Genomic DNA, 20,973 nt, shown 5'->3' with positions numbered 1-20,973 from the left:
TCATGGTGCTGGGGTTTGTGTGCATATGAGGTTTTCCATTAGACATCCATAAAAGCATGCGAAAAGAAAGAGGAACGACACCCTTTTGAGTTTTCAATTGCAAGATAGATAGACATTGAGAGCCACTTGTCGCAATTCCCCAATGGCATTCCGCCTTATTATTTCTTTTCTTCATTTTTATTAAATTTGTTGGCCTTTATTACAAGGACGTCTCAACTCTAAAGGGAGGGGTCAACAGCACAATTGAGACATCAGAGTTTATGTGCATGCACATGGATGGGTAGAATCTAAACAAGTAAATGTGCGTCAGAAACTGAAACCCATTATTGAAAGTCAAAACGGGTTAATTATTTAATTACTAAACGTCAAAACAACATGAGGACTGAAGCGGCGGGCCTTCAAGGTCTTCTCTGCTGGCCTAAGAAATATCTGAATCATGTATTATTTTTTTGTCCATCAATACTTATTAAATAAATCCAAATTGTCTGTTAGCTTCCTTTCATTGCTTTTTCTCCTGGTTGCACTGCTTCCAGATGTGTGTACTTACATTGAAAAATTTAACCAATCACATTTCAGCCATTATTTGTTGCCGGGGTCAGAAATCTGCCTACAGGTCTTAACAATCAGTTCTGCGAGCTCTGCTGCATCAAACAAGTGTCGATAAAACTGTTGCTTTCACCAATCAGAATTCGATTTGGTGACACCAAGGCCATTTCATAGGCGTAGGCATATGTGATCGCTTTCACCAACTATGATTGGCTAGTAGGCGGACCAAAGCCAGAGTGAGCAGGCCAGATTTGCTCAAAAAGGTATTTCCCAGACGGACTTTTCCAGAAAAAAATGGACATTCGAATGAAAGAGCGGTCAACTCCGAAGTTAGCAAGCCTTTCACAGCCGGGAAAGGGTGTGTCCGCCACTTTGACTGTGCTAATGACAAGAGAGCTACCAAACTATATTAGGAGTGAGCTGCACAAGAAAATATATTGTTGTGTTGATTTAAAGCCATTGTCAAGACAGACTATGCCAGAAATACAACAGGACAGGCTCGATTTTCATCATTAGCTTCGATGGCGATAGAAAAGAAGGAAGAAAGAAAGGAGGATGGATATTGTGTACAGTTAAAAGGGATTTTTGGTGAGTAAAATAGGGTTATATTCCCAAATAATATTAACAATTGTGGGCCCGGTTCTGATATCTGAATAGCTCCAGTGTTTGTATTTAATCACTATATGCTGCTAGGAAGTAGATTTTACCCCATTTTAGTACAATTTTTGCCATTTTCGCGTATGGACGTATATGGACGTATCGCTGTCTTTTTCCCGGGAAAATGATACTCTGGGCCCGGTCCTTACATCCGAAAAGCTCCAGTATTTATATTTAACCACTAAATGCTGCTAGGTTGTGGATTTCACCCCACTTAGTGCAATTTTTGCTGTTTTTGCGAATTGACATATCGACGTTCATCGCTGTCTTTTTCCTGGGGAAATGATACTCCGGGCCTAGTTCTGATATCTGAAAAGCTCCAGTGTTTGTATTTAATCACTAAATGTTGCTAGGAACTGGTTTTTACCCCGTGTTAGTGCAATTTTTGCCATTTTGTCATTGACGTCCATCGCTGTCTTTTCCCGGGGAAATCACCCCACTGGCCTTGTTGTAATGTCTGAAAAGCTCCAGTATTTGTATTTAATCATTAAATGCTACAAAGGAAGTGGATTTCACCCCATTTTTGTGCATTGATTCATTGATTATTTTTTTGTGTCGCATCTGTAGCTGCAGTCGAGGTTTTATAGCCATAAAATTGGTTTTGAGGGTTGGATTGATTCGTTGAAGGCGCTACGAGAAAAAGCACAGATCGCCACTGGCGTTGACCTAAGCGCAAGCACTCCACCTCATGCCTCCCTTTGCTAAGCCTTAACAAGGCGTTAAAGAGCAAAACGTTCCATGCAATACAATGTATGGTAAATAATAATGTTGTGCACATAAATTCTTAATTTCTCCTGTTTATCATACATTTCGATTTCATTTTCATCGTTTTGGACATCAATGTTGTATTTAGAGAGTATACCTTTAATGGAGTCGAAAAGGACAATTGCAGTAGTTATAAGATGGTTAAAGCTCGCAGACATGGTGTGCAAACACCGCACAATGTCAGTATAGCTCTCAAAATAGCAAAATAAATAATAACAGAATGACAGAATGCCTTATCCTTGCCGAAGGTATTATTATACCACAATGACCATGCTGCAGGTTCCACCTCAGTATGCACACCCACATCCGAGTCTTAGGGTCCACGGACTTTCGATGGCCCTTGTGAGTGACCCATCAGGTGTTGTTGGGTATGAAGACACAACATTCCAAACAATGCACCTCTTTCTGCCAGGACCAGAAGCATATAGACTGCTATACGGGTAATGCAGGCCATCAAAGAGGTATACACCACCTAATTGCCTCAACTCTTTGTCCCAAAGAAAAATGTTAGAATACATATAAATTGTATAGTGATGCTGCACTAACACTACTATCCCAAGGTTGAGACAGGAGTTCCTAAGTTTTTATACAATTTTAGTTTTCCCTCATGTTCGCATTATCCCCATTCTGCAACGTAGGTCCTACATTTTTCCACACATTAAGTTCCAAATTTGGACTTTGTCCAAACCCACGCAGGCCAGTGGACAGACCCGGATTTGGACCCAGTGATAGATCTGAAAATACAATTTCAGGAACAGGTTAAGAAAGAGTGAGATCAATTTAATAAGAAATAGGTTTATTACAGGGCTCCATGATGGGGGAGAATGCTCAAACAGCTGTGAACACGCTCAGTCTGTCGTCCTCTCAACTCACTCAGGATGTGGGTCAGTCTTTATATAGGAGCACAGGGTAATATTTCTAAGACAGTGATGTAGGACAGAGTTTATGTAAACAAAACTTCGGGCTAATATAGTTAGACATTTGCAGGTTTAAATTGTATGCAAACACAATATTTTTATAGCTCACACAAACTGCCGCAGCCTATCTTATATTGTGCGATTAGAACACGCGAGTTGGCCACATTCCACAATACAAGGAAACAATTGCAAACCCTGTTAGCCAGCCTATGTTGCATTTCGTGAGGCAAACAAACAATTGCAAGGCCAGCTAGTTAGCCTATCCCTCATTCCACAGTCTTAACAAACAATTGTAAAACAAGTTTGTCCACATGGCTCGACATAAACAAACAATTATTTAGCCAGTTGGGAGTTCTATCCCAAACCCAGGACCCCAGAGCTGTGAGGCCGACGCCTTAACCTGTCGCCTCACCGGGCCGCCTCACCGGGCCGCCCTGCTTTATATACTAAGTTTAAAATGACAAAAATTCAAATGTCAAAATCCACAGTGAAAGTTTCGAGCGCCGAAAACGAAGCTATATTTCACTGTCAAAGAATGACGTGCTGAAAAATAAAAAAATATGAGAAGGACGAAATCTACCCTAACATAATTGAACAGAATGGTTATCTCCCAGAGTTTTTAACATAGATGAGACTGGTCATTTTTTGGAAGAGGATGCCTTCCCAGACATTTTTATTCAAAGATGAACTGAAAACTCCACGGGTCAAAGTTCACAAAGACCGCCTGACTCTTGAGTGAGAATGCTGCTGGCTTTATGGTAAAGCCAGCCTTAATCTACGAGTTTAACCATCTTCATGATTTGAAAAACGAACAAATTCTTACTGCCCGTCTACTGGATAAGCATCAGGAAAGTTTGGATCATGAAAGCTATCACAAGGAGGATTTACGGCTGAGGAGTTTCATCACTCAGCTCTAGTTAAGGCAGTGAAACTAGCTTGGTCGATGGCCACTGAAGGATTCACAGACATGACAGCGCAGGACGTCAAAACATTGCTTGAGAGCCACTCATCACCCCCAATTGATGAGGATCTCATCAAAATGATGCAATGAGTAAGAGAAGAAGAGGGAGCGGACAACGATGGGGACAAGGATGAGGACAAGGATGAGGATGAAGGTCGTCGACTTACATTAAGAAATCTGCAGGAGATCTGCGATATGCCACACACTGCAACAATAGGTCTAGGAGATGGATGTCAACATGGTCAGAGCCATGACAAGTCAGTAAATCATAAATCTATGTTTTCCTTACAACTTGTATGATTTCAAGGCCATGGAATTCCATCTCATCTAGTTGATATTAACTGTTCGATGCTTTTGCAATCCATGAATATTCTCATAATCATCAATCTGACACATGACAAAGTATATATCACCTGCCCGGGGCAGGTCAAGGAATCTCTTCTGTTCACTGAAAACACTCTCATCTAGGGAAATTATGCCCTTGGAGCTGATAGGTCTGAATAAGAACTTAAGGAGCGGGTTAAGAAAGAGTGAGATCAATTTAATAGAAAATAGGTTTTTTACCAAATTGCAGAAATGGGGAGAGCTCAAACAGCGTGAACCGCTTACAGTCTGTTGTCCTTGCAGCTCTCTCTGAATGACCAGTGAGTGAGTCTTAAATACAGGTGAAACCTAAGTTGTCAGCAGGATATTGGACAGATACGTTTCAGTCATTTGCAGGGCAAAAAGTAATTGTAAAGTAATCAGTGTCGGACAGTTGAGTATTTGAGCTGACATGTCAACTCAATCACAAGACTAAGATTGATTAATCAGTCAGACTGTTGAGTGTCTATGCTGACATGTCAGCCATACGGGTTATATGAGATGCTTTTATACTCACAAAAACTGATATAATCTTACAGGAGCCTATCATAAAATCAGTTATTTTCTCGAAAAAAGCAAATTACTATTAGCCTCATTGTTTACATTAATCATTTCACATTGCTACTTTATTGTGTTCATGCCTGAAATAATTAAAACCTAATGCTTCTTTCAGACTTGAGATAGAATTCTTTCACGGATGCAATCGGACGATTTTTAAATTTTGATCCTAGTTTTTCAAAAAATTGATTTTTCTAACGGTGTTAATTTTTTTAGGTCAGAAAAGTGCAACTTTGGGCCATTTTTTTTTCAGTACAGTGGTACCTCGATAAATGAGCTTAATGCGTTCCAGAACTGAGCTCATATAACGATTTACTCGTAACTCAAACTGTTAGGTTCACCAATAGGTATTTCCAGATACACCTTAAGATAAGAAAGACATCGACTCATATCCAGCTTTTCTTGCAAGAGATAATCGATCCCGACTCGCCCTCTTCCTAGATCATTCAAAGAAATTGAATTCTCTACTGCCCATTAAATTGCATCAGAGTCAAAACAATTCAGGACATCTATTCAAAACAATCAAGGTCAGAAAGCAGAACAATTACAAGTCTTTTCGAAAGGCGAACGGTATCACCACCTGATGCAGAATCCAAGTCAAAACAATTTAGGAGTCATCCCGGAGCCGTGTGAGAGGTCGAGGTTTCAAAACAATTTTGATCAGTCCAGCTGGATAAAGGAGCGACCTCTACGTTGTTAAGCAGATGTAATAAAGTGACCTTTTTAATGTTAATAAGCTAAGTTAAAGCGAAGCACTCTAAGATATAATAATGTAAGATTAATAAACCTAAATAAAGCAAAGAATACTTCATTGCAAGCAAATATATAATAATGTGCCATCAATAAACCCAACACAAACGAACGTTTCCCATAGAAATTAACTAAAAACTAATTAACCCTCTGAAAAAAACCCCAAAACTGGATTTTGGATTGGAAATACATTTTTATTTGTTCAAATTCACCAACTATTAACAAAGTAAAAAAATTAATTGTGGATTAATAGGACTTAAATGTGTTTCACTAAAATTAGAGAAAAAGGGATATAAAGACAAGGGGGTGGGGCGAGAGAGACATTTTGCACAACAATGCGCTCACAATATAACATACAAATTTAAATGAACTTGGTTGCTCCCAGCGGAACTCATCTAGCCGGATACATGATGCATTCGTAGGGAACTAGGAACATCGTGTGCTTGGCGAATCTGTACGTCAAAGACATAAAAAAAATACTGAATGACTGCATCTGATTTGACTGATTGGTGTTGAGTTTCACATTGATTAGGAGTTGGTGGAACTCTGGCCCACCACATTTTTCATAGGGGCGTTCGCGGCACAGTCTGATTTGGATTATCTGCCCAAATTGTTTTTCCACGCCCTCTGCCGTTCAGATGGGGGGAGCTTCATGCGGCAATTGACCGCTCAGGCCCCTGGGATTAACCGGAAGCTGGATGCAGTGTTTGACTTCCTGTGGAAGAGATTTGCGAACTAGCGATGGCTAGACTGTTGGCATGTGACAGCTCAAATAAGGCCAGGAATTCGACAGCATCTTTTCTTTGGCAACTATCTCCTTGAAAGGAATTTGCCCCAGCTCAGACCTCTCTTAACTTCCTTCTCATCACCACACTGACTGAATTTTCACACACTCCCACTGACAATAACGCACTAAGATTCAACACATTTGTTGTCTACCTATACCCTAAATAAAGGATGTAATGTTAAAAATGTCTCGCTTGGTCAGTATCTGTAACACAATATTGTCGTACTTATGATACCAAATAAAAATGTTATATTCCATCTATCGAATTAAGTAAAAAAGATTTTTTTCGGAAAGTGGCACATTGTAATTCTTTCTTTACCTCTCTGTTCTAGTTGCATTTCTCTGTCCAAAAAAAGTATCCGGTTCAGAGAATTTGTATTGTTTATGCTCTAGGTGGCAGCTGATGTGGTAAATGAACTCTGCAAAGAAATGAGTATCTCAAATATCTCCGGAATGAAAGAATTCTTCATCTTTGCCAAAAGAAAGCAAGGTAGAATTTTGACCTATATGACATCTTACGTTGAAAACCTATCTGCTGTTTATTTATATCATACTGCCTGTCATTTCCACTCATTCTCAACTGTGCACACCTTTTTGGTGAAAAAAGTGGCTTTCAGGTTTGTCATTAATATAAACAGACGTCACTATTTTCTATTGAGGAAAATGCCAACAGTTCAAAACTAGCACTTACCTTTTTTCCAATTTATTTTAAGGAGGCTCGAGTACATAGCGCCCAAACACTAAAGTAGTGTTTGGTGCACACTACATTACAAGCCTCTTAAGCCACTCCACAATCTGAACATCACAAGTCGTTCTTTGTGAACACAGACTTCACTTCACCAACGTAAAACCAAGACACTTCTAGTTCACATTATATAAAAAATTCGCAACAAAATGACTTTAGCCCTGTAATATTACAATTTGAATCTTGTAACATTGTAATATGGAAGTATGTTTTAAATTTACTCACGTAATACTAGATTTTATGACTTACCAGGTAATTAGGTTAAACTTAGGTTAGAACTTTATTCCATCCCGTATTCTCGGTTGCAGTAGCTGATGGGTCTGAAAATACAACTTCGGGAGCAGGTTAAGAACAAGTAAGATCAATTTAAATAGGAAATAGGTTTATTACTGGACTGCAGGATGGTTGGAGAATGCTCTGACAGCTGTGAACCTCTCACAGCCTGCCTTCCTCGCAATTCTCTCTGAATGAACAGAGCTTTATAACATGAACAGAGCGCGTTTCGGACAAACAGTTCCAAAGTGAGTTGGCCATATTCCACAATACAAGGAAACAATTGCAAGGCCAGCTAGTTAGCTATCTTACAATTCGTAGTGCGAACAAACAATTGCAAGACCAGCTAGTTGGCTTATCCTACATTCCACTGTCCTAACAAACAATTGTAAAACCAGTTTGGCCACAATGGCTTGACATTAACAAACAATTATTAAGCCAGTTGGCAGGTCTACCCCAATAGTAGCAAGACAGACAGTGGATCAGGTTATAACCTTCAACAAGAGTCACAAATGAAGTCTTAAGGACATTTTCAGTAAATTATAATTAAAAAAAACACAACATGATTGTCCACAAGACATTGTAGACTTAAGCAAAAAACTTCTGCAGACTGAGACTGAGGTTACTGCACAATCCTTCAGTAGTCTGGAGGTTTTAAAGATCATCTTCCTTGCCTATATCCTCCCTACTAAGCTGTCCTATCACCTAATCAGCAGCAGCGGAGAGGTCGGCTGGGGGCTTCAAAGCACACAAGCAGCCCTGTAAGCACCTGCAGCTCCTCCATCTGACCGGGAGGATCTCACGCTCCCATAACAATGATGGAATGCTCGGTCTGGACCATTGCTTCTTCTCCCAGCACTATCGTCCACTGCTTACAGCCTATCCTGCATGCATGACAGCGGAGGCACGGCTGAACGGCTCCAAAGATGTCTCGGACTGGCACGAAGAAACCAAGGCACGTTACGAGTGGTTCCAAGTCACAAAGGCAGCAGAACAACAAAGCAAAAAGCACAAAGTACAAAGCAAAGCAAAGTATATGGGAAATTATTAAGATAAAACAATTGCAAATGCAACTAAAAAATACAGAAAAGCACCAAAAAAACTAAACAAGCAAGGGCGGACGGAGCTACCGCTACCGGCTACCACTTGAGTGGCGCCATCTTAGTGTCAGTAGCAAAAACAGATACAGAAACAAAAAAGAGACATTGTAGAGTTGGATAAAACTGGAACCACACACAGGAAATCTTCCACAAGATGGGGAACTTCTGCAGACCGTGAACGAGGTTGAAAATATGCAGTCACTCTTCCAAGCTAACCCGTACCGTCCCTCACTAAACGGAAGTTGAAGAATCAACAGTAGCAGAGTACAACCCCTCGCCTCCATTTCCGGCCTGGTAACCGCTGACCGCTCTTTCATCTTATCTGGGAGGGATCTCACTTTCCGATAATAATACATGGACTGGTTGGTCTGAAGCATCGCTTCTTTTCCCGGCACTTTTGTCCAGCTCTGGATTCCCAGCGGCATTGCACCTACTGCTGTGTATTGTACACAGCTAATCCCATGTGTATGACAGCGTAGGCATGGCTGAATGGTTCCAAAAAAGAGTTAGCAGAAAGAAGCCAGGCTAACAGAACAAAGAAGGTTTCAAAAACATTAAAGTAAAAAGTAATGGAATGTTTTAAGAAATATTAAAATGTAATTAAAAAAAAGATAGAACGGCTGTAGAACACGAAAAACAAATAAGACTGGACAGAGTTACTGCCATCGATTGCCACCTGACGGCACCATCTTGGAAAAAAATATATATGGGCAGACCTGAACTCGCTTCCTCAAGGCACACCAGTATACAGTGTTCCCTCGCTACTTCGCGGTTCAGCCACCGCGGACTCAGAGCTTCGCGGATTTTTTGGGGGAAAAAAAATACAAATATTACATTGGAACAACATATTTTTTTGTTATAACATGATTTTCAATCTCTGAACCTGTATTCTATATGGTGTACTCTATACAGGGGGTAAGAAAAACTAAAAAAATAAAAATAAATAAAAATTAAAAAAAAAAATTGAATTAAATTCAAATTAAGCATTTTTGAAGGGGAATCCCTACTTCGCGGAAATTTACTTATTGCGGGTGGTCCCGGTCCCCATTAACCGGGATAACCAAGGGAACACTACTACTGTGCCTCAAGGGTTGGGAAACACTGCATTAAAGGGAAGCGCAAGCAGAAGAAATTCGGATGCTTGAGTGTGGTGTCTATGTGAGTGGAATTATCACTTGTATAGATATAACAAGACATGTTTTCAAATCCTTCTGGGCATTGCAATGGACCGAAAACAATCTTCTTTCTTGAAAAAAGAAAATGGATGACAGTCTGACAGGCATGTTTTTTGGTCTTTCTCAAGTTTTACATTCTAGAAATTATCTATGACATCAGAATATTTAATTAAACCCTGTAGTCCTTATGTTACAATGATATGACTTATTGGAACTAATGTGTGCAGGTGAATGGTGTTTGAACGGTTTTCTTCCTAGAATCAATAAAACTAGTGCAAATGTCTCTTTAATTCAGGAAATTGACTTTTTACTTTCAGATGGTATGGTGCGCCCTCTTCATTCAAATGAGTACCTGATGGATTTTTTGCTGGATGATGGCAGCATTTTCTTGTCCTTGAAAAGAGTGATGTGGCGAATCCCATTGTTTTTCACAAATGACTTTTATGTGGATTTTCACTATCAACAGGTAAGTCACAAGTTTCTAGTGAATGACACTCTCCCCTAATATCTCATCTCATTTTCTGAAATGCTCGATCCTCTATTAGGGTCATTGGGGGTGCTGGAGCCAATCCCTGCTGTCTTTAGCATGTCTTTTGCATTCGACCACTGCTACTGTTTTGGGGAGCATGATAGCTTCCCTTAATGCAAGTATTTCTTGTTAGTGTTTTATCGGGGCCCTCATTGCGGTCAAGAAGTCATTTCGTTGCCATTCGGCTAACGCTGTGTGGATTACCATATGAACATGTGCCGAATCAGTATATATGTTAGCTGTAGCGCATTGAGCAATTGTGAGTGCTGTTTTAAGGGCCAGTATTTCAGCGCGTTGCCCTTATTGAACCCCGTTTGGGTTTTTGCAACTAAAGTGTTGAATGTCTCCCCAGTCCATTGGATTACTGAAAATCCTGATTATAGGCCATCCTTGCCTTTGAAGCAACTTTAGTCTGTAAACAATACTACTTCCAGATGTTTTAGCGGTGTTTCATATGAGACACTTCTAAGGGTATTTTCATCTCCACATCTTGTACAACAGTGTGGTTTTCCTTTTAAAATGCAGTCGACCATGTTAGTGCCTTTATGTGTATACAAAATGTTGGACTCTGTTTGAACTGATTTAATTTTTCTTTGTCGTCCACCAGTCGTGAATGCTTGGCTTGTGACATACTGAGCTGTACTATGTGATGTTAGAATTGTCAATAGATTGGAGCAGTTGCTTGTTGGTGCCTTGCAGGAGAGTCTTGGAGAACTTGCGGAAGATGGAATTTAGGACAATAATAGGGACTGCAAAAGAATGAGTGTGCATCTGGAAAGTGCAGAAATAATCCATCAGGGCTGCATTTGATGACAGAACACACCTTGATAAGAAGCTCCCAGACCATCAAGTAAACAGAGCACTTCAAAGCATAGATGAAGGAATCAGTGAATGTGTCTGTGAGTAGCACTTAGTGGCTACCGGGGAAGTTAAGGGTGGGATGACCTCTTCACCCATGAATCTTAGTAGTTGTACTCCATCAGTTGAAAGAGGTTATCCGGTTGGCAGAGTTGTTACCGTGGAATATCTTGCTCCGATGTCAGCTATCAATGGCAAAACAGTTCCCCCCATTGACAAACTGACTACAGCAGGGGTCTCAAACTCGCATCTCGCGGGCCGCAGTTGGCCCGCGGGACGTTAATTTGCGGCCCGCGTCTTAATATGCAAGATTAATGTCCGTGCGGCCCACAAGATTGATATGATTGACACGGTGTTCGGCGCTGGATGAACCAATCACGGTGAAGTATACGGCTCTGGAGGGCGGGACATTGGCCGGGCTGTCCAGTGCCTCGCTCATTCACTCATTCATTCCTCCAATCAGCTGGGCAGAGGAGAAGCCGTGAAGCCGATCACGCCGCGCGGCTCGGAGTGCTGCTGTAATCCAATACGATCGGAGAGCGAAAGTGCGCATGCGCCACAGACCCGCGCGTCTGAAAGTCAAACGGTCAAATCAAAAGTGCGCATACGCCCCAGAACCACGCGGCTGAAAGTTAAAAATTCAATCCGAGACTCATTCCTAGTGTAAACCCATATTACAGCCGCGGAGATGTCTGTTTCTAAGCCTGCCGTGAAGAGAAAGGTCAGTGATGAGCACAGACAGTTTCAAGAAAAGTGGGGAGTGCAATATTTCTTTGTTGAGCACAGGGGCACCCCGACGTGTCTCATTTGCAATGAAAAAGTTGCGGTCCACAAGGAATACAATTTGAAACGTCATTATGCTACGAGACATGCTGAGGAGTATGACAAATACCAGGGAGATGAGAGAGCCAACCAGGTTGACAGTCTTAAAACAAGTCTTCTGAGGCAACAGGGTTTTTTCAAGAAGGCTACAAAAGAAAGTAATGCAGCAGTCGAAGCTAGCTACGCCGTTTGTGAGCTGATTGCCAAGGCAGGCAAGCCATTCACAGAAGGTGAATTTATCAAAGAGTGCATATTACAGGCTGCACATATTGTCTGTCCAGAAAAGAAAAGTCAGTTCAACAACATTAGCCTTTCTGCCAACACCGTGTCAGAGCGCATTTCTGACCTGTCAAGTGACATTTATGATCAACTTTGTGAGAAAGCGCAAAATTTCAGTGTATATTCAGTGGCTCTTGATGAGACCACAGACATCACAGACACTGCCCAGCTCGCAATATATGTCCGTGGTGTTGATGACAATTTTGAAGTGTTGGAGGAGTTGCTCACAATAATTCCAATGCATTGCCAGACCACCGCTAAGGAATTATTTCACAAGCTGTGTGATGCCATTCAGAATGCCTGTTTGCCATGGAAGAGCTTTGTTGGAATAACAACTGATGGAGCCCCATCAATGATTGGTAGGAAGAATGGACTGGTAGCACTTGTTAAAAAAAAACTGGAAGAGGAGGGTGTGGAGAAGGCCATAGCTCTGCACTGCATTCTCCATCAGCAGGCCCTTTGCAGCAGATGCCTGAAGTTTGACAATGAGATGTCTGTCGTTGTGAAATGCATCAACCAAATCAGATCCAGGGGCTTAAAGCATAGAAGGTTTCATGCTTTTTTGGAGGAAATGGAGTCTGAATATGGGGATGTGCTCTACTTCACTGAGGTACGTTAACTCAGCAGGGGAAATGTATTGAAGATATTTTTTGAGTTGAGAGCAGAAGTAAAAGACTTCATGGAGATAGACGGGGTTGCTGTTCCTGTGCTAACTGATCCCAAATGGCTCATGGTCTTAGCTTTTCTTGTTGATATCACACATGAGCTTAATGTACTGAACAAGAAGCTACAAGGCCAGGGGCAACTTGTCAGTGCTGCCTATGACAACGTGAGAGCATTCTGCACTAAACTTTTGTTATGGAAACCCCAGCTCTCTCAGACAAACCTTTTCCATTTCCCAGCATGCAAAGCTCTTGTGGATGCAGGCACACCACTCAGTGGTGAGAAATATGTGGAGGCCATTTCGAAGCTGCAGGAGGAATTTGATCACAGATTTGCAGACTTCAAGACACACAAACCCACATTTCAAATGTTTGCGGACCCCTTCTCATTTGATATGCAAGATGCCCCTCCTGAGCTTCAAATGGAGCTCATTGACCTGCAGTGCAACTCTGCACTCAAAGCCAAGTTCAGGGAGGTGAGTGGAGAAGCAGACAAGCTTGGACAATTTTTGAGAGAGTTGACCCCCAGCTTCCCTGAACTTTCCCGAATGTTCAAGCGGACCATGTGCCTTTTTGGGAGCACATACTTGTGTGAGAAACTCTTCTCCACCTTGAACTTCAATAAGTCCAAGTATAGGTCCAGACTTACTGTTGAGCTTCTTCAAGCTCTATTGAGGGTCTCCACTGCTTCCTCCCTCAAGCCAAATGTGACTCAGCTATGTGAGAAGAAGCACTGCGAGGTCTCTAGCAGCAAGAAGTAAAGTTCAGAAAGTTAAAATTTAAAGAGCTGTTAATACAGACATTTGAAACAAAATAAAAATAATTAGTTTTCTCTACTTAGCCAGCCACTGTATATCTACTGTATTCTCATTATTTTTTTATTACTTATTGATTTATTTTTTATTCATCTTTAAGTAAATTTATTTCATTCATTAGTTTTTGTTAAAAAATAAAGATATTTGATAACGTTGGAATTTTTTATCAGCGCTTTTCTTGTGGAAATCCTGATGCGGCCCAGCCTCACTGAGACTCTGCCTCTTGCGGCCCTCAGGTAAATTGAGTTTGAGACCCCTGGACTATAGCATCCTGCAGCCCATAGTTAATGTATTCAGGGCATCATCATTGTACTGAGTACTGACCCTGGTGAGGGGTGTACTGTACATGGTGTCCAGCAGAGGGAGGTAAAAATTGTTCGTTAGAGAGATGCCATGGTTTGCAACCAGTGGATGCTCTTGGGTCATTATAAGAAGCAGGAGGAAGTTTCACGGGTGAGCCTTGGGAAAGTGTTAGCTGGCATTGCTCGCCACAAAACAGCCCCCCCCCCCATCCTGGCTTTGTTTCCTCCCTCTAATAGTACTGTGTTGAGGGCGGTGACAAAAATGGGTTTTCCAAGATGGCGTCGTGCACGGGTGCAGTGGCTCCAGGAAACTGGTATCCAGTTTGGTGTTTTGTTTTCTGAGTCTTATTGTTATTTACGAACGTCTGCGAGCCAAACATTTTCTACAGTTGCCAGAATTTAATTATTCTCGGTGTGACATGCGATATAGCATCACAAAAGATTAACAACAAACCTGCAATATCCCGGAGGACATCTCGAGACCACCGGGACCTCCATGGATAGTCAGCCCACCCAATATACGATGGAGGCGGCGAATGGAAAGAAAGCAAAAGTAGGGATGCCGGGTGGGCCTAGCTGCTAAGCTTAGGAAACAACCACACAGAGCATCGCTTTCGAGTATCTTTTTGACCAACGCCAGATATGAGATGAATAAAGTTAATCCAATCCAATCCAATCATCCACAAAATGGACGATTTGGAACTTCAGCTTGCTACCAACAGCTTTGTCAGGAACTGTAACGTTGTTCTCATCACGGAAACGTGGCTACATCCGCAAATCCCCAATGCCGCGGTCTCGTTAGGCCTCTGTGTGTACATACACAATGATTTTAGACCTAGGTAAAGAAACAGGAGCCACACACAGGAAGTCCACAAGGTGCAGATCTTCTTCAGACTGAGACTGAACTTCAATATGCAGAATCACTATTTCAAGCTAATCTGCACAGTCCCTCAGTAGTGAGGAGATGATCATCTTCCTTGCCTAGAACCTCCTAAGCTTTCCTATCACCTGATCAGAAGAAGTGTACAGGCCGATGCGGGGCTCAAAGCACACAAGCACACAACTCTGTCGTTGCAGCCCAGCAAGCACCAACAGCTTTTCCATCTGACCGGGGAGAGATCTCACACTCCCATAACATGGAATACTCGGTCTGGAGCATTGCCTCTTCTCCCGGCACTATCTTCCACTGCTCACAGTTCATCTTGAGTACACAATTGCATAGGCACCGCTCAAGGGCTCCAAAATTGTCTTGGACTAGCACAAAGAAACCAAGCCACGCGACGGGTGGGGTCACCAATGTCGCAAAACAACAAAGCAAAAAGCTTACATTACAAAGCCTAGTATATGGGAAAGCATGAAGAAATATTAAAATGCAATTTAAAAAGATAGAAAAGCAGCAAAAACCAATTGAGCGGCGCAATCTTGATCGCTGTAGCAAGAACGGAGACACACACAAGAGAAAGACATTGTAGAGTTAGATAAGACTGAAAACACACACTGGAAGTCAAGGTGGGGACTTTCTGCAAACTGAGATCAAGGTTGAAAATATGCAAAGTCACTCTCCAAAGTTTCGAAGTACAGTCCCTCAGTAGTCTGGAGATGAAGATTCAACAGTAACAGAGTACAACACTCCTGATACTCTGTTTGTGGCCTTATACACAGCTACATCTCTTCCGTCTTATCGGGGAGGGATCTCACTTTCCCCATAATAATAGACGGAATGATTGGTCTGAAGCGTCTCTTCTTCTCCCGCCACTTTTGTCGAGGTGTTGTTCTTTCTGCTGTGTGTTGTTCCTAGCTAATCCCATGTGTGACAGCAGAGGCATGGCTGATTGTCTCCAAAAAAGAACTAGCAGAAAGAAACCAAGCTAATAGAACAAAGTAGGTTGTAAAATACTTTAGTAAAAAGTACAGCAAAGTTAGAATGACTGTATTAAGGAATATTAAAGTATAATAAAGAGATAGCAAGGCGGTAAAACACAAAAAAATGAATAAGAGTTATGGCCACCGGCTGCCGCCTAACGGCAGCATCTTGAAAACAACTTAAAATCAATTTAAAAATTGTGATCACATTGTCATTAATCTAGCAGCTAGACTTTAAGACGATGGGCAAAGGTTCAGAGATTGGAGTTCACGTATGCATCCCTTGCGACCCTAGTGAGGATTAAAGCGGTTCAGAAAATGAGATGAGATATCTCAGTGGCCAGTCAATCAAAAACATTCCAATCAGATGTTTAACGGCTTTGACTTGAATCCTTTTTTACAAAAGACATACGGTCTCCGTGCGAGTGGGGTCTCGTCTCCTATCTTTTTACAACACAGATCCTTTAGCCTGGGAGGTTGTAGAACCACACCATTGGCGCCAGCCACTCACTCTCTCACACACACACACACACACACACACTCACACACGCACCGTATTGCCAATCAAATGGTAAGAACTCTTACCTCTTTTACGGCCGTTGATTTCGCAATACTGTGTCCTCCTGAGCAGCCAGCCTTCGACACCTTCCCCTTCGGTTCCTATTTGCCGTTTCCAATTATTATTTTTTTAATTTAATTAATGATTTTGAAAATCAGACATAGGCGTTGTCGTCATCATTGACTTGACAAAAAGCCTAGTAATCATCATACCCTCAGCTGCGTATGACGAAATTGTATAGTGCTTCTCCACAGGTCCGCCATCCCAAGCAAGACCCCTTAACTGACATATTCAGACTTGTGAGCACTCCGCCACGATGGAAACATCGCATCACCTCTTGTTGCCTCACCGATGCAAACAAGAATAAAATGTATCACTTACCTCTCACTCTCTTCTTACTTACCCTCCCTCAGTTCGCCTGTAGAAGGCAGATCCACGCCAAAAATTGTGGGTAATGGATCGGGCGTTTGTCAAAAAGATACTAGGAAGCGGGGCTCGGAGTGGTTGTTGTCTTAGCCCAACCGCAATGGCCGCCCGGCATCCGCTCCCCTGCCTCCTTTCTCTTCGCCGTCTACGGCGTACTTTGGGTGGGTTGGATATTCTCGGAGATCCCGGAGGTCTCCGGATGTTCTTGGGGATATCAAAGGTCAGTCCGTAGTAAGTTGTGAAATTGGGTGTCTTGCCTTTCAACGAACAAACTGGAAAGCAATGAGCCGCTGCGCCCGAGCGCGCCGCCATCTTGAACTCCATTGAATTTCGAACAGAGTGCACGCTTGAATGCTTGGGCAGCAATGAAACAGAAACAAAAACCCAATTTATTGAACATCTCAGCATGTTTTAAAGCAGCACAGTGAAGGACAGGCTACGCCCTTCCCAATTCCGTATGACGTCCGAGCACAGTATAGTGAGACTGTGGAGGACAAAATTTCAAAAGGATCTGATTGTATTCACTGGCAGAAAGGGTGTGGCTGTGGTGATTTTTCAACTCATCAGAAGGCCTGCCCTGACACCCTAATTGGCTCCTTACCGCCCTTTATTAAGGAAATGGGGGAAGCCATTTATAGCCGGGGTGGTGATAGCCTGGGCAGGAGCCATGTTCCCGATTTTTTTTACCAGGAGACGTGATACCTCAACCGCCATGCCGTGCGTGACAATTTCAACCCACTCCCACCTCAACCTGCAGTGAATATGAATTCCCATACTGTACAAACAAAGAAGAGGAAAGTAAGATCAAAGCATAGGAAATGTATCCTAATTTGGTCAGCCAATTCATCCAATTCAAACTCTTACCACCTGAAGAGCCCCAACTAGCAACTGACTTTAAATTCCTATTACATGTGTTAGGTTCATTTTTAGTTATCTTTAATATAATAATATATAACAATACAAGGGAGACATCAGACATATCTAACGTTAACTTGTAAGTGAGAATCCATCTTGGCTCGTCCTCGCCACAGATGATTCTCCCGAACGGCGTTTTCTCCTGCCGATTAACGCATGAAATCAAAACAATTACAAGGTTATCAATTTGATACAATTGCATTAGCAAAAACAACTGCAACAACATATGCATATCAGGTATTCATATATAACAATTAAGGTCAGAACTCAAAAACAACTCCATTGGAAATTATACAAACAAGCCTCCATTCGGCAAAACAATTCTGCTAAGTCTGAAAATACAACTTCAGGAGCAGGCTAAGAAAGAGTGAGATCAATTTAAATAGAAAATAGGTTTATTACCAGACTGCAAAGTGTACAGTGAGAGTTCTTACAGTGGGGTCCTGTTCAGCACGATGTTCCTGCAACTCTAGTCGAATGACCAGTGAGTGTGTCTTAAATACAGGCAAAACTGACACTTGTCACTAGGACTTTGGACAGATACGTTTCAGTCATTTGTAGGGCAAAAAGTGATTGATCAGTGTCGGACAGTTGAGTATTTGTGCTGACATGTCAGCCCAATCACAAGACTAGGATTGATTATTCAGTCAGACAGTTGGGTGTTTATGCTGACATGTCAGCCATAAGGATGACTTTGATGCTTTTATACTCACAAAAACTAATACAATATGAACAAGCAATTGCAAAGAGACTTTGTCTTATCTTAAAAATTCCATATCAGGTGAACCGAGCGGAAAAATTAAAAAAAATATGCAAGTATTCCCGGAGGTGGATTGAGAGCCATCCGCTGGAATCAAAAACAATTTTAAGAGTTCGTCACAGATCTCCATGGCGAACTTGCATCTGGGATAAGGGTAGAGGTGTATCTCCCAGTAAACAGTCCTGGGAGCGAGGACTCGGTGAAGTGTTAAGTCACCAAGCTGGAGCCAACTGCCCTGGAGAGTGACCTCGAGCCTGCCCCAGTCCCAAATTGAAGAAACTCATATACATATTAAATGCGCACATATATAATCATGACCGGACGATTCGCGGGCCGTATATGGCCTACGAACCGAGGTTGAAAAACATGTACACACACGACCGGGTGCGGGGCGAGCGCGCAAATCCTGTTTCGGCGCAACGTCCGGTCGGCTGGCTATCCAGTCGGCTAACGATCTGTTCGGCTAACTATCCGTTCGGCCAAACACTCCCTCGGTGAACTGTCCTTTGGCCAAACGTCCTTCGGCCAAATGTCCGTCAGCGAAACCTATTTCGGCGAATTGTCCAAACGCCATATATAAAAGTATCCCAGAAAACCCCAACACATGTAAGGTAGCAGGTCATTATTATTTTAGAATAAATTGTGACCTGCATGTCCTCTTGTTTATTTTGATAACACAATGACAAATCACATTCATATATACATTCGTCTTTTGCATCACTTATAATAAGAAAGTACATAACATTTAACATTTTGACAAATAATATGTTTGGTCACTTTAATAAAAATTTTTGTTTATACATTTGAATTGTCTTAATACACCATTAAAAAGAAAATCACAATTATCTCACATATTGCATCATTATATTTTATGAAAATCGAAAGACCTAGTCACAATTTGGAATACTAACTGGTATTGTTTTAATCATTACTTCTTTGTTAGGCTATTTTTATTTTTTCTTTTCTACTGAAGTAATTGAACAAATTAAGTAATCATACACAAATAAAAACTGTCCTCCCATTATGGTATAGTGTCGAAGATGCAATTTTTTTCTGTGCTGGAATAAGCAGCAGGGGTGCTTTCCTCCATATGCAAATTCCTTACTTCTCTCCAGTGGACATAAGAAGCTACAAACATGATTCCAGAACAAAACAATGATACAAACAAAATCATGTAAACTAAAAAATAGGGGGTGGGGGGTACAACAATTAAAACAGATGTGGCTGGGCTCGTCCCAGGAGTTCAACAACCTCCTCTCTAGCCAGGCACAGAAAAAAACAACTTTTCTGTTCTCTGCAATTATTATATTCAAATCAATTAATATTCAGAAAAAAAGTATTAAATTGTTTTTCTTTATGCAATTGAGCCACCAACTCCCCCTGTTAGCCAGGATTAGATTATTAAACCCGACTAAATATAGCTGCACGCCACTTAACTATAAAATATATGGTGATCAAGAAATACAAATTCATTCAATAATGGGCATTCATTTATTCACCTTCCATACCGCGCAAGCTCGAAAGGGTTCAATAATGTGCATCATGTACAAATTAAAGTGAGTTTTTGAAATTAAAACTGATTCAATCTAGCATCTTTTGGCAATAATTTAACATTAATATGTCACTGCAGTTTGTCCATCACCTATAATATGAATTTTTCACATTGATATTTTTCAAAGTGTTGGGCATAAATAACAATTTCTATCAATTTTCAACTTCAACATCAAAAAGATAAGAATTTACATTTGATTTCAGGTATCAATTGCCAGGTCAATTTGGTTACACCCATACAAAATCAATTTGGATAAATGTAGAAGGGTTAACAAAATCACAGTCAATTCTGGTAAAGGTCAAAATAAGAAAAAATATATATAAAATGGAGGTCACTTTCAACACTAATGAGAGTTGTGAAAGAAATGAAGAAAATAACTTTAATACTTAGAAACCTGTCATTATAGACTATTAACTTGAAAAGTGTGGCAAACATGATATAAAACGAAAACAATGACTTAATTTTTGTGGCTAAACTGTTCCTTAGAAACATTTACTAATTTATAAAACATTTGTAGACCCCATAAAATAGCAGCTAATTGGAACAGTCCGCTCATTAAACCTGAAGAGAAAGCATTTCAAATAGTAGCCTTTTAATCCAAATGTCCAACATTACCACTTTCTACTATAGTTAAGTCAAATTAGCATATTAAATACAATTCACAACAAAAGTAATTTGTTCCCTCTTTGGCTACGCAAACTGAGCAACAATACATTTTGATCAGTGGGCCCAGAAACAATGGGTCAGACACTGGTAAGTTAATATATTTATAACAATTATTCTCCCCGAATCAACAACGGCTCAAACAATGACAGATTATCAACAACGGTGCACAAGTGTTGCGTTAAAAAACCTCTGTATCTTCTCTGTGCTCTGTAGGTGAAGGAGGATTATTTGAATGGCCTGCTCCAACTCACTGCTGCTGCAAATGGACTTTCATCACGCCACCGGATTGCAGAGCTCTCCGTCCTCCAACATCTGTCCAAAGGACTGAAAATGCAGCTCTCACTGTGAGTGTTCCATTTACTGTTTAG

General features: G+C 41.2%; 1 protein-coding gene across 3 annotated transcripts in view; it reads left to right on the top strand.

The window, feature by feature from the left end:
- Window positions 1-780: 780 nt before the first annotated feature.
- Window positions 781-20,973, top strand: part of LOC144211651 (unconventional myosin-XV-like) — a 36,042-nt gene continuing 15,849 nt past the window's right edge. The window contains exons 1-4 of one of the 3 annotated variants that reach the window (XM_077739047.1): window positions 791-1,134; window positions 6,698-6,794; window positions 9,915-10,063; window positions 20,819-20,949. In XM_077739047.1, coding sequence (XP_077595173.1) covers window positions 6,734-6,794; window positions 9,915-10,063; window positions 20,819-20,949 — 341 coding nt within the window. In that variant the 5' untranslated portion in view covers window positions 791-1,134; window positions 6,698-6,733. Of the gene's footprint in view, window positions 1,135-6,697; window positions 6,795-9,914; window positions 10,064-20,818; window positions 20,950-20,973 lie in introns of all 3 variants that reach the window. The other 2 variants (XM_077739048.1, XM_077739046.1) reach the window with 2 other exon arrangements.

The sequence above is a fragment of the Stigmatopora nigra genome, chromosome 18 (genome assembly GCF_051989575.1).
Source record: "Stigmatopora nigra isolate UIUO_SnigA chromosome 18, RoL_Snig_1.1, whole genome shotgun sequence".
Lineage (NCBI taxonomy): Eukaryota > Metazoa > Chordata > Actinopteri > Syngnathiformes > Syngnathidae > Stigmatopora > Stigmatopora nigra.
The sequence above is the reverse complement of the archived record's forward strand: the minus strand, read 5'-3'. Positions and strand labels throughout refer to the sequence as shown.